The sequence below is a fragment of the Bolinopsis microptera genome, chromosome 12 (genome assembly GCF_026151205.1).
Source record: "Bolinopsis microptera isolate Bmic1 chromosome 12, MBARI_Bmic_1.0, whole genome shotgun sequence".
NCBI lineage: Eukaryota > Metazoa > Ctenophora > Tentaculata > Lobata > Bolinopsidae > Bolinopsis > Bolinopsis microptera.
The window spans coordinates 10,748,643-10,765,084 of NC_087083.1; the positions used below are offsets into that span (position 1 = coordinate 10,748,643).

Sequence of the window (16,442 nt, forward strand, 5' to 3'; positions counted from 1 at the left end):
CCCACTTTTAGCTTTTCAACAGTCAGCATTACTCCGGCTCACAGCATTCAGTCCCCACTTTTAGCTTTTCAACAGTCAGCATTACTCCGGCTCACAGCATTCAGTCCCCACTTTTAGCTTTTCAACAGTCAGCATTACTCCGGCTCACAGTATTCAGTCCCCACTTTTAGCTTTTCAACAGTCAGCATTACTCCGGCTCACAGCATTCAGTCCCCACTTTTAGCCTTTCAACAGTCAGCATTACTCCGGCTCACAGCATTCAGTCCCCACTTTTAGCTTTTCAACAGTCAGCATTACTCCGGCTCACAGCATTCAGTCCCCACTTTTAGCTTTTCAACAGTCAGCATTACTCCGGCTCACAGCATTCAGTCCCCACTTTTAGCTTTTCAACAGTCAGCATTACTCTGACTCACAGCATTCAGTCCCCACTTTTAGCTTTTCAACAGTCAGCATTACTCTGGCTCACAGCATTCAGTCCCCACTTTTAGCTTTTCAACAGTCAGCATTACTCCGGCTCACAGCATTCAGTCCCCACTTTTAGCCTTTCAACAGTCAGCATTACTCTGGCTCACAGCATTCAGTCCCCACTTTTAGCTTTTCAACAGTCAGCATTACTCTGGCTCATAGCATTCAGTCCCCACTTTTAGCTTTTCAACAGTCAGCATTACTCCGGCTCACAGTATTCAGTCCCCACTTTTAGCTTTTCAACAGTCAGCATTACTCCGGCTCACAGCATTCAGTCCCCACTGTTAGCTTTTCAACAGTCAGCATTACTCTGGCTCACAGCATTCAGTCCCCACTTTTAGCTTTTCAACAGTCAGCATTACTCTGGCTCACAGCATTCAGTCCCACTTTTAGCTTTTCAACAGTCAGCATTACTCTGGCTCAGAGCATTCAGTCCCCACTTTTAGCTTTTCAACAGTCAGCATTACTCTGACTCACAGCATTCAGTCCCCACTTTTAGCTTTTCAACACTCAACAGTCAGCATTACTCCGGCTCACAGTATTCAGTCCCCACTTTTAGCTTTTCAACAGTCAGCATTACTCCGGCTCACAGCATTCAGTCCCCACTGTTAGCTTTTCAACAGTCAGCATTACTCCGGCTCACAGCATTCAGTCCCCACTTTTAGCTTTTCAACAGTCAGCATTACTCCGGCTCACAGCATTCAGTCCCCACTTTTAGCTTTTCAACAGTCAGCATTACTCCGGCTCACAGCATTCAGTCCCCACTTTTAGCTTTTCAACAGTCAGCATTACTCTGGCTCAGAGCATTCAGTCCCCACTTTTAGCTTTTCAACAGTCAGCATTACTCTGACTCACAGCATTCAGTCCCCACTTTTAGCTTTTCAACACTCAACAGTCAGCATTACTCCGGCTCACAGTATTCAGTCCCCACTTTTAGCTTTTCAACAGTCAGCATTACTCCGGCTCACAGTATTCAGTCCCCACTTTTAGCTTTTCAACAGTCAGCATTACTCCGGCTCACAGTATTCAGTCCCCACTTTTAGCTTTTCAACAGTCAGCATTACTCCGGCTCACAGCATTCAGTCCCCACTTTTAGCCTTTCAACAGTCAGCATTACTCCGGCTCACAGCATTCAGTCCCCACTTTTAGCTTTTCAACAGTCAGCATTACTCCGGCTCACAGCATTCAGTCCCCACTTTTAGCTTTTCAACAGTCAGCATTACTCCGGCTCACAGCATTCAGTCCCCACTTTTAGCTTTTCAACAGTCAGCATTACTCTGGCTCACAGCATTCAGTCCCCACTTTTAGCTTTTCAACAGTCAGCATTACTCTGGCTCACAGCATTCAGTCCCCACTTTTAGCTTTTCAACAGTCAGCATTACTCCGGCTCACAGCATTCAGTCCCCACTTTTAGCTTTTCAACAGTCAGCATTACTCCGGCTCACAGCATTCAGTCCCCACTTTTAGCTTTTCAACAGTCAGCATTACTCCGGCTCACAGCATTCAGTCCCCACTTTTAGCTTTTCAACAGTCAGCATTACTCCGGCTCACAGCATTCAGTCCCCACTTTTAGCTTTTCAACAGTCAGCATTACTCCGGCTCACAGCATTCAGTCCCCACTTTTAGCTTTTCAACAGTCAGCATTACTCTGGCTCACAGCATTCAGTCCCCACTTTTAGCTTTTCAACAGTCAGCATTACTCTGGCTCACAGCATTCAGTCCCCACTTTTAGCTTTTCAACAGTCAGCATTACTCTGGCTCACAGCATTCAGTCCCCACTTTTAGCTTTTCAACAGTCAGCATTACTCTGACTCACAGCATTCAGTCCCCACTTTTAGCTTTTCAACAGTCAGCATTACTCCGGCTCACAGCATTCAGTCCCCACTTTTAGCTTTTCAACAGTCAGCATTACTCCGGCTCACAGCATTCAGTCCCCACTTTTAGCTTTTCAACAGTCAGCATTACTCCGGCTCACAGCATTCAGTCCCCACTGTTAGCTTTTCAACAGTCAGCATTACTCCGGCTCACAGCATTCAGTCCCCACTTTTAGCTTTTCAACAGTCAGCATTACTCCGGCTCACAGCATTCAGTCCCCACTTTTAGCTTTTCAACAGTCAGCATTACTCTGGCTCAGAGCATTCAGTCCCCACTTTTAGCTTTTCAACAGTCAGCATTACTCTGACTCACAGCATTCAGTCCCCACTTTTAGCTTTTCAACAGCTCAACAGTCAGCATTACTCCGGCTCACAGTATTCAGTCCCCACTTTTAGCTTTTCAACAGTCAGCATTACTCCGGCTCACAGCATTCAGTCCCCACTTTTAGCTTTTCAACAGTCAGCATTACTCCGGCTCACAGCATTCAGTCCCCACTTTTAGCTTTTCAACAGTCAGCATTACTCCGGCTCACAGCATTCAGTCCCCACTTTTAGCTTTTCAACAGTCAGCATTACTCCGGCTCACAGCATTCAGTCCCCACTGTTAGCTTTTCAACAGTCAGCATTACTCCGGCTCACAGCATTCAGTCCCCACTTTTAGCTTTTCAACAGTCAGCATTACTCCGGCTCACAGCATTCAGTCCCCACTTTTAGCTTTTCAACAGTCAGCATTACTCCGGCTCACAGCATTCAGTCCCCACTTTTAGCTTTTCAACAGTCAGCATTACTCCGGCTCACAGCATTCAGTCCCCACTTTTAGCTTTTCAACAGTCAGCATTACTCTGGCTCACAGCATTCAGTCCCCACTTTTAGCTTTTCAACAGTCAGCATTACTCCGGCTCACAGCATTCAGTCCCCACTTTTAGCTTTTCAACAGTCAGCATTACTCTGACTCACAGCATTCAGTCCCCACTTTTAGCTTTTCAACAGTCAGCATTACTCTGGCTCACAGCATTCAGTCCCCACTTTTAGCTTTTCAACAGTCAGCATTACTCCGGCTCACAGCATTCAGTCCCCACTTTTAGCCTTTCAACAGTCAGCATTACTCTGGCTCACAGCATTCAGTCCCCACTTTTAGCTTTTCAACAGTCAGCATTACTCTGGCTCATAGCATTCAGTCCCCACTTTTAGCTTTTCAACAGTCAGCATTACTCTGACTCACAGCATTCAGTCCCCACTTTTAGCTTTTCAACAGTCAGCATTACTCTGGCTCACAGCATTCAGTCCCCACTTTTATCTTTTCAACAGTCAGCATTACTCCGGCTCACAGCATTCAGTCCCCACTTTTAGCTTTTCAACAGTCAGCATTACTTCGGCTCACAGCATTCAGTCCCCACTTTTATCTTTTCAACAGTCAGCATTACTCCGGCTCACAGCATTCAGTCCCCACTTTTAGCTTTTCAACAGTCAGCATTACTCCGGCTCACAGCATTCAGTCCCCACTGTTAGCTTTTCAACAGTCAGCATTACTCTGGCTCACAGCATTCAGTCCCCACTTTTAGCTTTTCAACAGTCAGCATTACTCTGGCTCACAGCATTCAGTCCCACTTTTAGCTTTTCAACAGTCAGCATTACTCTGGCTCAGAGCATTCAGTCCCCACTTTTAGCTTTTCAACAGTCAGCATTACTCTGACTCACAGCATTCAGTCCCCACTTTTAGCTTTTCAACACTCAACAGTCAGCATTACTCCGGCTCACAGTATTCAGTCCCCACTTTTAGCTTTTCAACAGTCAGCATTACTCCGGCTCACAGCATTCAGTCCCCACTGTTAGCTTTTCAACAGTCAGCATTACTCCGGCTCACAGCATTCAGTCCCCACTTTTAGCTTTTCAACAGTCAGCATTACTCCGGCTCACAGCATTCAGTCCCCACTGTTAGCTTTTCAACAGTCAGCATTACTCCGGCTCACAGCATTCAGTCCCCACTTTTAGCTTTTCAACAGTCAGCATTACTCCGGCTCACAGCATTCAGTCCCCACTTTTAGCTTTTCAACAGTCAGCATTACTCCGGCTCACAGCATTCAGTCCCCACTGTTAGCTTTTCAACAGTCAGCATTACTCCGGCTCACAGCATTCAGTCCCCACTTTTAGCTTTTCAACAGTCAGCATTACTCCGGCTCACAGCATTCAGTCCCCACTTTTAGCTTTTCAACAGTCAGCATTACTCCGGCTCACAGCATTCAGTCCCCACTTTTAGCTTTTCAACAGTCAGCATTACTCTGGCTCACAGCATTCAGTCCCCACTTTTAGCTTTTCAACAGTCAGCATTACTCTGGCTCACAGCATTCAGTCCCCACTTTTAGCTTTTCAACAGTCAGCATTACTCCGGCTCACAGCGTTCAGTCCCCACTGTTAGCTTTTCAACAGTCAGCATTACTCCGGCTCACAGCATTCAGTCCCCACTGTTAGCTTTTCAACAGTCAGCATTACTCCGGCTCACAGCATTCAGTCCCCACTTTTAGCTTTTCAACAGTCAGCATTACTCTGGCTCACAGCATTCAGTCCCCACTGTTAGCTTTTCAACAGTCAGCATTACTCTGGCTCACAGCATTCAGTCCCCACTGTTAGCTTTTCAACAGTCAGCATTACTCTGACTCACAGCATTCAGTCCCCACTTTTAGCTTTTCAACAGTCAGCATTACTCTGGCTCACAGCATTCAGTCCCCACTTTTAGCTTTTCAACAGTCAGCATTACTCCGGCTCACAGCATTTAGTCCCCACTTTTAGCTTTTCAACAGTCAGCATTACTCCGGCTCACAGCATTCAGTCCCCACTTTTAGCTTTTCAACAGTCAGCATTACTCCGGCTCACAGCATTCAGTCCCCACTTTCAACAGTCAGCATTACTCCGGCTCACAGCATTCAGTCCCCACTTTTAGCTTTTCAACAGTCAGCATTACTCTGGCTCACAGCATTACCTAACTTGTGGTATCTACCAACCTCAGTATCCCAATTAATTCACTTAATTCGACCCACTTGGGTTAGGCAAGTGCTAATTTGTTGTACGCTGCCTGAGTACTAGTCACAGGTCAGTATAAGTGTCACGTGATTTAGTTGGAACTAATCAGAGCACGCGGGTTTGTGCACGTGCTGGCTTGTTTTGTGCACGTGCTTGCTTGTTTTGTGCACGTGCATGTTTGTTTGTGAATGGTGCTCCTGGTAGTGTAAAAAGTACAGTCTTAATGTCAAGTTTATCTGTGGCTGGTATTAATTGATACTTAGACATAAATCACGTGACATCAGTCACGTTACATGAGTCATAACCTGTTAACAGTGACTGGCTGGCTTTAAATTCCAATCAGATAGGAATCATTGATCAGTCACTTGACCATGTTAACACTTCTAAATTCCAATCAGATGGGAATCATTGATCGGTCTGAGACCTGATTGACTGATGAATAAGCTTATGATAAAATAGTTAATGATAGATAATATCACTGTGTTTACATCGTGAGATGGTATTATATAAGAGTATAAGATTTAATGATAAATAAACTTATGATAACTAAACCGAGTTAATGGTAAATAACATAATAATAAATGAGGTGATGTTTAAAAAACTGTATAATAGATAAGGTCTTTTTATGGATATAGTTAGCAAGATGGCAAAACAGAAGATTAAGATCAGTTTATCTATGACTCGATATAATTGGCAGTATAGTTACAGTAACATTTTACCTGACTCTAATCTTATGGGATTGACTGATTCGCCTGAGGTAATGACAAATAACCTGATAATAAATAAGTTAATAGTAAATAAGACTGACTGACTCCAATCAGATGAGTAACTAGACTGATTGATCGAGCTAATTATACAAGTACTAAATAACAGATCTTGGATACGATGTTATCACATTGAAACGTTGAATAATTCCTTTCCTGATAAGAGCCTTTTCCTTGTCGCATCAAACGGGATCAATAACAATTTACCCAAGAAAACATCTAAATAAAAGATCGTGTAGAATCCAACGAGATATTATCTAATATCTTTCTCAGTGAAAATAAAATAATATGATCTGTACTGTTCGCCAAACTACGGGGGGGGGGGGGGGGGGGGGGGGGGGGGATAATATGCTATTATTAAAGTATTAATAAGCATAATATATGTCGATCATTTAAGTCACAACAGATAAAAATCATTCTTATTCCAAATTGAGAAGGTAGAAATACATATATATGTTCCAGGCGACGTTGCGCAAAAGACTCCCCTCTCCCCCTCCCCTCCCTTCCACCCTCCCCTCCCTTCCACCCTCCCCCCTGTTCATTTTATGGACTCTTGGGAAATGCACAAAAACATCCTTAACCTTGCTTCTGACCATTATGAGTCAACAAAACTTGTGCACTGATCGGGACTTGATTAATTCATGAACTTTCTTTCATAATTTGTATGATTATTTAGGTATTCATCTGATTATTATAATAGATCATTCAGTAATTGATGATTGATTAATGAAATGCTATTTCAGTTTGAAGATGTTACTGTTATATCTGCTACTAGGGATAATAGTGCTATTAGTTGTTATACTTATAGTTTACTGTTGTGTAAGAACAATAAGAAGAAGGAGACGTGGAAGTTTACAACTTCAAGGTGAGTTTTATTGTTAACTAATTAATTAATTAACTTATTGTCCAATGGTGTGAGATCTTGTCTTATTTAGTTGTCATATTTTTATCTTTTCAAAACTCATCTCATCTTGTGACTATTATATACATTACGTGCAATGTACTTTATTGTACTTATGTGCATACTCTCTATTTTATTACTCGACTGAACCTTATCGTAATAGTAATTTGGGAGCTGATATTTCGGCATTTTCGGCATGTCTGACTCAGCAATTAGATGACCTAAATTTATGCTTACTTTCTCATTACATACGCTGATATGGATATTTGAAGCCACCAAAATGTTTTTGATTGTCGGCTTGTACAGCCAGCAGTAAAACAGAACGGACAGCACGTGGTGACTTTCCGTGTGGTGACGTTTTAATGGTATTTTATATCAAAACTAAAATTTTATCACCAAACTAAAATTTTATTACTAAACTCAAACTTTATTACTAAACTAAAACGTGTCTTTATTGCTAAACTAAAACATGCATTTATTGCTAAACTAAAACATGCATTTATTTCGAAACTAAAATTTTATTTCGAAACCAAAACATGTCTTTATGTCCGAGGCCAAACCTGTCTTGTCATCAAATCACAAACTGCTAGATCACTAATTCTTGGCGAATTTCTGAAGGGTGTTAATTTGTATCCAGGACAATTCCTCTCAATCCTTGCTACGGAAACGTTCCATAAAAACAGTTAAAGTAAGTCTACGATACCTAATACCTTCAACACTGTTATGTAACACATAAGCACATAATTTGAGGCTCTCATCATGTGAATAAAAACGTGTTTAGTAAAACCCCGATTTATCGTGAACCCCGATTTATCGTAAACCCCGATTTACCTTGACTCTTCCGTTTTTCCCAAAATTTTGGAAAAATGTCTACATTTTTAGTTTGATAGCATGTGGTCCTTTGAAATACGGCTTGTAAATGAGTCCCTGATGTCAAACGTGAAACAACAAGCGTGAAACTTGTAATCGAGCGCCCCTAATTGGGAACCAGTACGCGCAGAGAGAAACCACGTGATTTGACCACGATTTACCGTACTATTTTTCCTTTATGGCCCCATTTACCGCCCCATTTACCGTGCCACGATTTACCACGGCTGTTTCCTTCTCGCAAACCTTGCGATAAATCGGGGTTTTACTGTATAAGAAATATAACTTTCGTACTTTTGAGTCCAGTTCTGATAATCAGATTGACAGTATGTGAGTATCACACCCGAGCTAACTGTCTCTTTAAGAAACCCTTAACATCAACGAAAATTAAAAAATCTTTAGTCTGAAATATTTATTTAAAATCTTTAGTCTTCATTTATTCCTAAATTTGTGACTGTTTCTGCTGATCGATGTACATATAATATTAGTTTGTACTTCCACTCTAAGGATATGAACCAATGGTAGAAAATATCACCTTGTTTGAATGATGAGATGGTGAAACAGTATCCCACAGCCACTGAGTCACTGAGTTACTGAGTCACAGTCACACAGTCACTGTCACGTTTTAATATCACGTTTTGACCCTGTTGTGTCACAACGTTAATTTACTGATAAAGTGCTTAGTCCACATGTTGATAGTTTGTAGTTTCAACTCTAAGGATTTGCTAGGATTTCTCCTGTTTGCACGAAATATTATTCTAAACAGTAGCTGTATCTTGTAGACATTAAAATTATTATAATTTTTCAGTGTAGAAATGAAATTGTCATGTCTTTGGAGTATCAGACATTGATTTTGTTATTAGACAAGAAACTTTACAAACCACATCATAATTATGTTGAAATATTACTATACGCAATATTTAATCATTTGGGAGGATGTAAAGATGTAAAAGATTTTGGCTCCTGAATAAGAAACACTTTTCGCAAATCATGGAATTATTGCATGGTGCCAAATTTGATGCTGAAATAAGTGTATATTAATTATTAAAACGTCTGAAGTTAACGAATTCTAAAGTCTAAATAATTCCCATTTTTGTTTCTGTAAATCGTAAATAATGGATTATCCTTACAATATGAAAAGTAACCACAACTCCTAAAATAAACCTCTCATTTCTGTGCTTTTCAAATCTATTTATAGATACACAACCATTACGTTGCACATAAAATTAACACTTCTGGTTACAAACTATCGTCTGGCTACAAACTATCACACTTTGCAGGCACTCCTAATTTTATTTAAGTGCTGAAAAGCAGCACTGAAGCCAGAAATAAACATATACTTGGCAACAAAAGAAACCTGCCGCTTGGGCCGGATTTATGTTGTCACGTAGCTGACAAACACAGTGTTTCTGAAAGCGAACACAGCAATCTATAATTATTTCAAACAATGCTATTATAAAAGTATAAACTAACATGATGTAAACCTGATATAAACCTAATATAAACCTAATATAAACCTAATATAAACCCAATATAAACCTAATATAAACCTAATATAAACCCGATATAAACCCAATATAAACCTAATATAAACCCAATATAAACCTAATATAAACCTAATAGAAACCTAATGTTACTTTGCTGATAGTGTTAAACACAACTGTTATCTAATATCATTTTTATTATTAATCAACTATATACAGCAAACACAAGATAATAGAAATTAAATCATAAAATCGAGTGGCCGAGTAGTCTCGACTCACCCATAACTTCTCCAAAGACGTCTATCATGAGCTTTGTACACTAAATCGTTGAAATTACTTAAACTAAATCTTTTATTTACAATCACAATAATTTGTTTTGTCATAATGTCTTTTAATAATAAATCAAATAAATTTGAACGAGGTCTGCCCCTCCTTCCTTTGTAGTCAAAACATCCTAAACATGCAAATCTGAAAGATAAGAAGGCGGGAGTGTCATCACCGCTTCTGAGAACGTGCCCAAGCATCTTCCATCTTGCTTTCTTGATCCTTTCAGTAAGGGGTCTGACATTACATCTCTTATATAAATTCTCGTTACTGATAACCGTAGGCCAATAGGTGTTGATTATCTGTCTCAGATGCTTCCTTTGAAGAACGTCGACAGATGCCATTACGGTTTCAGGAGCAGCCCATCATTTTTAAAGAAGATAATAATATAATCATATTATTATCTGCATTCTTTGCCATTTTTACTATCAAACACTACATTCCTTGGGTGGTCCAAGTCTTTACGATAAATATTTTGAACAATTAAGTTACGCTTTATCCATGCTTTATATGCAACTTCTGTTTTCTATCCCAGCTATTACAAAAGCACTAATTTGAATTTGTATCCCGGCAGCGACCAATTGTCACATTCCTAGATTCCATGATTCTAAAAATAACTATTCAACCTAACAATCAATTAATTGAAACCTTGAAAACTAGCAATATCGATATCACGTGACTTCGAAAACTAACAATATCGATATCACGTTACTTCGAAAACTAACAATATCGGTATCACGTAACATCTGCTCTCGACCTATAGAAGAGGGTTTTTATAAGCCCTGGATCCTGTGTTTCTCATATCCCTCCCCTAACGGTCACCACACCACGTGCTACCACATGCTACGTGACTGGTTTCATACACCTGTTACCTGACCCCACGTGACCGGTACCACGTGTGACTCAGTACACACCAAATCCTTCCCGTCAACAGCTCTCCGCAATTTGAATCGTAACTCTCCCTGTAAGGTGGTGTTCGTTAGTGTGTGCTGTCAAATAAACATGGTCACAGAGACTACAGTCATTGAGTCATCACCATGGTGTTGAACCCTCCCCATATTTATCAGGTATATCTTTCTCAGCAGCAACAAAAAACAGCTCTCCTCAATTTTAATGGTAACTAAACTCCCCGGAGTCCGGACATGACAATATGACATTAAGCTCCGGACTATTCCCTCCGGACTCGTGACAGCTGTAAGGTATATAAGCTAGTATGAATAGTTGTGTGTGTGTGTGTGTGGCAGATGGTCGTTAGTGTGTCAGTCGGACACGAAATGTACTGTCAAAATGAACCCTAGACCTATCCGCCGTGCTTTTCATTACAAAGTCTGCTGTACACCAAACAAACTTGGCTATTTTAGCTTTATTTGAGCTTCTATGCACATGAGAAATTATATGAAGGTACATTTTACCGGGAATTTCTAACGGACGGAATTCGGAAAGTGAAACGGGAAAAATTGAGTAACGAATTTAGTCACAAAGCTGTGCATTAAAATCCTATGATTGATCTACTTGATCTTCTGTAATAGTACACGGTCGGTTTTAAAAATAATGGTTTATCAATTAATTAAAACAATTTACAAATCTATTCGATTTGCAAATTAATTTGAGCTATAAAATCACAATCCTCCCAAAGTCTTACAAAATGTTATGATCCCCGCGCGCCGCGCCGGTAAGTATCACAGAACTACAGAAGTCTCCAATGTTCAACATCAAACACGGCTATTTGAGCTCCTAAACTATTTCTTGCTGAAACGAAAGATTTATCCAATTATGCGATTATCTCACTAATTAATTAGTTATTAATTTCACCGGGACCGTACGAGATACGAAGTTATGATGCCTAACAAAATAACAAATAATGTTGAAAGGAAAATTGCTGAAATACTCTTGCTTAGCACGTCTACTGAAATACTGTTATTGAGCAGGTTTAATTACGTCTCAAAACGGGAAACTGCCGCGTTTGAACTGTCGGTAGTATATCTCGAACATTGGGTGCCGTGCACTACATTGGGTGCCGTACATCGGGTGCCGTGGACTACATCAGATGCCGTGCATTACATCGGGTGCCGTGCACTACATCGGGTGCCGTGGACTACATCAGATGCCGTGCACTACATCGGGTGCCGTGCACTACATCGGGTGCCGTGCACTACATCGGGTGCCGTGCACTACATCGGGTGCCGTGCACTACATCGGGTGCCGTGCACTACATCGGGTGCCGTGCACTACATCGGGTGCCGTGCACTAAAGTTCTGTAAGAATTGAAACGTCGGTACTCCTGCTCAACTGGATACAAGCACGGGTTAAAACGAGAAAACTGCCGCACACCTATAGCATATTTGGTGACTTGAACAGTTTTCTACAAAACATTTAAACGCTTTTTATTTGACGTTAAACATCAGTTCTTTTGTAGACACCGTACTCTGAAGCGTGGAGCTAAGGAATTTATCTCGGTCATCGTGGGAAAATATCTAGACCATAATATACCAAAGAACTAATGTTGAGTTGATATCAATATGTTGTGAGATTTAAAACTCAGAGAAACAATATACAACTGTGCGGAAAATAATTTTACAATTTCTGTTATCACGAGCTTTCTATCTTTTCTTATACTTTTCCATAGTTTTATTACCTCGATATGTGAAAATATGCAAAAATAAAGTGGTCTTATTTTGATAATTATTACAAACGGGACATTTTGGGTATTTTAAACACCATCTGAGTTACACTCTTTTACTGAAAGAACTTAAAGTAAGCTGGGTAGGTAACATACTTTTCAGTTCCATATTTCACATCTAGGTTACGTACTTCACAACTAATTGACGTACTTCTCATCCCAGTTTCTTCAGACAAAGTTGAGTTGGACCAAGCAGTGGGCTCGCTCGACAGATACAGAGGTCACTACAACCAACAACCATGTGTGTGGAGTGTTTGTATGGGGAATGTGTGGGGAATGTGTGTGTGTGTGTGTGTGTGTGTGTGTTTGTACATTGTGGGAAATTTGTGGGAAATTATAAGCATTATAAGCATTTTATGCATTTTGATTTGTGAGCATTCCAGAGCATTTTGTGCGTTTGTGAGTATGTGTGATTGTTAGTATGTACATGTGTGTATTTTTTGTGCGATATATCTCAATGTTCTGCCTGAGTTTGATTCGCATTTAACAGTTGTCTTTTACCACCTAGCACAGGCACACACTTCTTTAGTTGATGTTCGGTATCAGTCAAGAAAACACAATATTTTCTAGTGGAGAGATGAACCAAATTTGTTTTGACACGTGACATTGATTCTGGGTTTTGATTGGTCAACGCTAGAAGCTGATTTGTGCTTCCAACAGGTCAAATAGTTGCTCCATCTACACATAAAATGCTGAGGCAAATCACGGGAGAAGATATCGAGTGTGTTTTATGAATCCCGGGTTGTTAGTTTTTGACACGTGACATTGATTCTGGGTTTTGATTGGTCACTGCTAGAAGCGTATCGTTATATAATATAAGTTGAACACACGGTATCTACCCTCGTGATTTATTACTATATATTATTCTGGAAACTGTTAGGAGTTCAATATTGCACGTGACACCGATTTAGCGATTATCTAATCAACTTGGACAGCGTTAACCAATCAAAACCCAGAATCAATGTCACGTGTCAAATATGATAACTCAATGTATAAAACACACTCGATATCTTCTCCCGTGATTTGCCACAGCATTGTTGTGCGAGATGAGGCAACTATTTGATCTGAGGTGTCGATAAGTTATTTTCCTTGGCATGGAGCTTAGGAGACGAATGTGCATTCTGTAATTCGGTTACACTGAAAATACTGAAAATATGCCTTTAATAAAGCCTATTTCTGTGCTGGTAGTATTTTAGTACTTTTTAGAAAATTCGGTCTGACAATATAATTAAATTTTGGTATTAATGTACTTTGATTTGGGGTTTTGACAATAAACATTACACTAAGGGACTACCCAGGTTGAGACCTGTAAAGTTAAACTTTCTGAATTTTGTTATAAATAGAACTGATCACGCTCAGAGTTAAGTGGGTCGAATAATAATTAATTAATTAACTATGACATATTTTCAGCACGAAGATTCGATAATTATGGCGACGAGGTTCTCGAACCGGTAAGTTGTACCTCTCTACTTCTGCATGATAATTACATGTTCTTTAATCACTTACGATAGTTACACTTACATGTCCTTTAATTATTTAAGAACTCTTTTCCGTAGTATTTTTTTTACTACGGTCGAAATATCTCACTATCACGTGTAATCTATCTACCAATCCGTTAAGAGAAAAATTCAGCTGTTAAGCAGACAGTTTTTCGCATGCCATAGCACTTTCCGTCCACCTGAAAGTTAACGTCTGTTGATTTAGTAATTAATTGTGTTATTACGCTAATTAACTTAATTACTAATTAACATTTAAATCACTAATTATCCCTGTTTTGCTTAACCTGATCGGTGCATGACCTTGATTTTTATCACGTGACCATATAATACACTGACTCGATAAAGTTTGAAAAAGCCCAATTTAATTTAATTTGATTAATTAACAGACGTGATTAATTACTAATTATGTAATTAATTGTGTAATTAGTTTTACAACACTAAACGCATAACGTAAAGATACCTTACATCCCTTGAGCACGTGGCACATATAGTTGGAAAACCCCCATTGGTTGTGAATCAATTACAGGTAATTGCCGCTGATAACAGCTGCTAACGTCAACTTATACAACAGTGTTGTCACATTAAATTGACTCCTGAGATCACTGAAAAAACACCACCCTCTCTCTCTATCTCATTTTTCTACGTGTATTTTATTTGACACAAACAAAGTAACCGCTGACCAGTTATGAACCAGTTAGGTACTAGTTATGAACCAGTTAGGTGCTAGTTATGAACCAGTTAGGTGCTAGTTATGAACCAGTTAGGTGCTAGTTATGAACCAGTTAGGTGCTAGTTATGAACCAGTTAGGTGCTAGTTATGAACCAGTTAGGTGCTAGTTATGAACCAGTTAGGTGCTAGTTATGAACCAGTTAGGTGCTAGTTATGAACCAGTCAGGTGCTAGTTATGAACCAGTTAGGCGCTAGTTATGAACCAGTTAGGTGCTAGTTATGAACCAGTTAGGTGCTAATTATGAACCAGTTAGGTGCTAGTTATGAACCAGTTAGGTGCTAGTTATGAAGCACCACAGTTAGGTTCTAGGTATGAACCAGTTAGGTCCGATCCCAGGTGCCAATACAACATGACAACACTGTTAAGGTGATGATAATAACTAATGGTTTACTGATTAGTTTAGAGCTTATTCTCAGTTTGATCCTGAGATAATCTGTTATATGTTGACAGAGTCAATCATTTAGTGATCTCGGGAGTTAGGTTAGAAGCCGGAATGAAAGATGTTGTTGTTGAACAACTCATTAAGTTGCTGAATTCACATAATATGTATGTGAAATTAGAGATAGGGACTGTTTTAAGTGGTAAACTTATAGGCTAATTTAATCCCGGATTTCTACATGGTAGATCTGCAAATGTTCAAGTTCAGTGATTCTTCGATGAGCTTTTTATTAAACCAATGGAACAAAAGAATAATAACAGCCGATCTTGAGCTTTACACTTTACAACCTTGTTTTAAAGTCAACATCCTCAACCACATGGCCGGTGGGATAGTGTTATACCGAGGGTAAAATATGTTTGTGTTGAAGTGTTGGAAGGGTGTTGACCCCTGAACTAACTGTGAAATTGTCACGTTACCTGCTTTGTTTTCCACCTCTACCAGTAGGCTTTGTAAAACCGCCTCCTTCGCCGCCTCTTCCATCACCGCCTCTTCCACCACCAGTAGGCCTTGTAAAACACATGATATAAAGTTCGCAGCCACTGAAAAGCTAGAAGGCCTTTTGAAAATACACTTTCTTATCGTGGTTACCTATTTCTTACCCGTGATAAAAATCATAATTGGTCCTTCAACTGTGTTCGAAATATTTTATCTCTCTAAACTTGTAAATGAACAGAAAACGAACGAAATTGCTATTTTTATCGTTGATAAGGCAAGGTTCAATCGTTTGCCTTATCTTATATATTGTGGCTTATAAAATCACGGCGAAAAAGAATGCACAGTTATCTTGTTTATTTTTAATTCCACACAATCTGCTGATGGCATGATAAAACATTACGTTATCACCGTGCCTATAATAGGAGACAAGCCAGAAGGTAAATTACGGCTTGCTCGCTGAGTTTTCAATCTTTTCTAATCATAGGGAGCTATTATTAATATCGTGGTGGTTAACCGCTGGTCATGGGTAGCCGGTAGAGGAATACGGGGTTGTAAAAATGGTTTGGAATCCATCTTTTGTTTAATCCAATCCTTCGTGCTTGTAGCATTTGCAATTATTCGAGCTTCAACTTGTCCACAGGTATTATACGTTGAGAAATAATTTCATTTTACTTCATTATCACTGCATGTAAATCTTATCCTTCTTGAATGTTATTTTGGAATCAACAGTCTCCTAAAAAGGCATGGTTCTAATCAGTCTAAAAAACATCAATCTAACAATGCATCCGATAAGAAAAGCTATCTTCCGCACTGAGTATTACTTACCCCTTGATTCAGTTTCTACCTAATTCTACACTTTAGTTCTTTACAGCTGTAAAAATCCATTCAGATCCTTGAATCAGTAAAATATACATAATATGATCACATAATTGTCATATAATTAAAGCAATTATGTAATTAA

General features: G+C 39.6%; 1 protein-coding gene across 6 annotated transcripts in view; it reads left to right on the forward strand.

The window, feature by feature from the left end:
- The window catches only part of LOC134824294 (uncharacterized), a 32,304-nt gene that overhangs the window by 10,892 nt on the left and 4,970 nt on the right, over positions 1 to 16,442 (forward strand). For 3 of the 6 annotated variants that reach the window (XM_063836109.1, XM_063836112.1, XM_063836113.1), the window contains 3 exons: positions 6,865 to 6,986; positions 12,541 to 12,618; positions 13,788 to 13,828. In XM_063836109.1, the coding sequence (XP_063692179.1) occupies positions 6,865 to 6,986; positions 12,541 to 12,618; positions 13,788 to 13,828 (241 nt within the window). The remainder of the gene's footprint in view (positions 1 to 6,864; positions 6,987 to 12,540; positions 12,619 to 13,787; positions 13,829 to 16,442) is intronic. The other 3 variants (XM_063836114.1, XM_063836115.1, XM_063836110.1) reach the window with 2 other exon arrangements.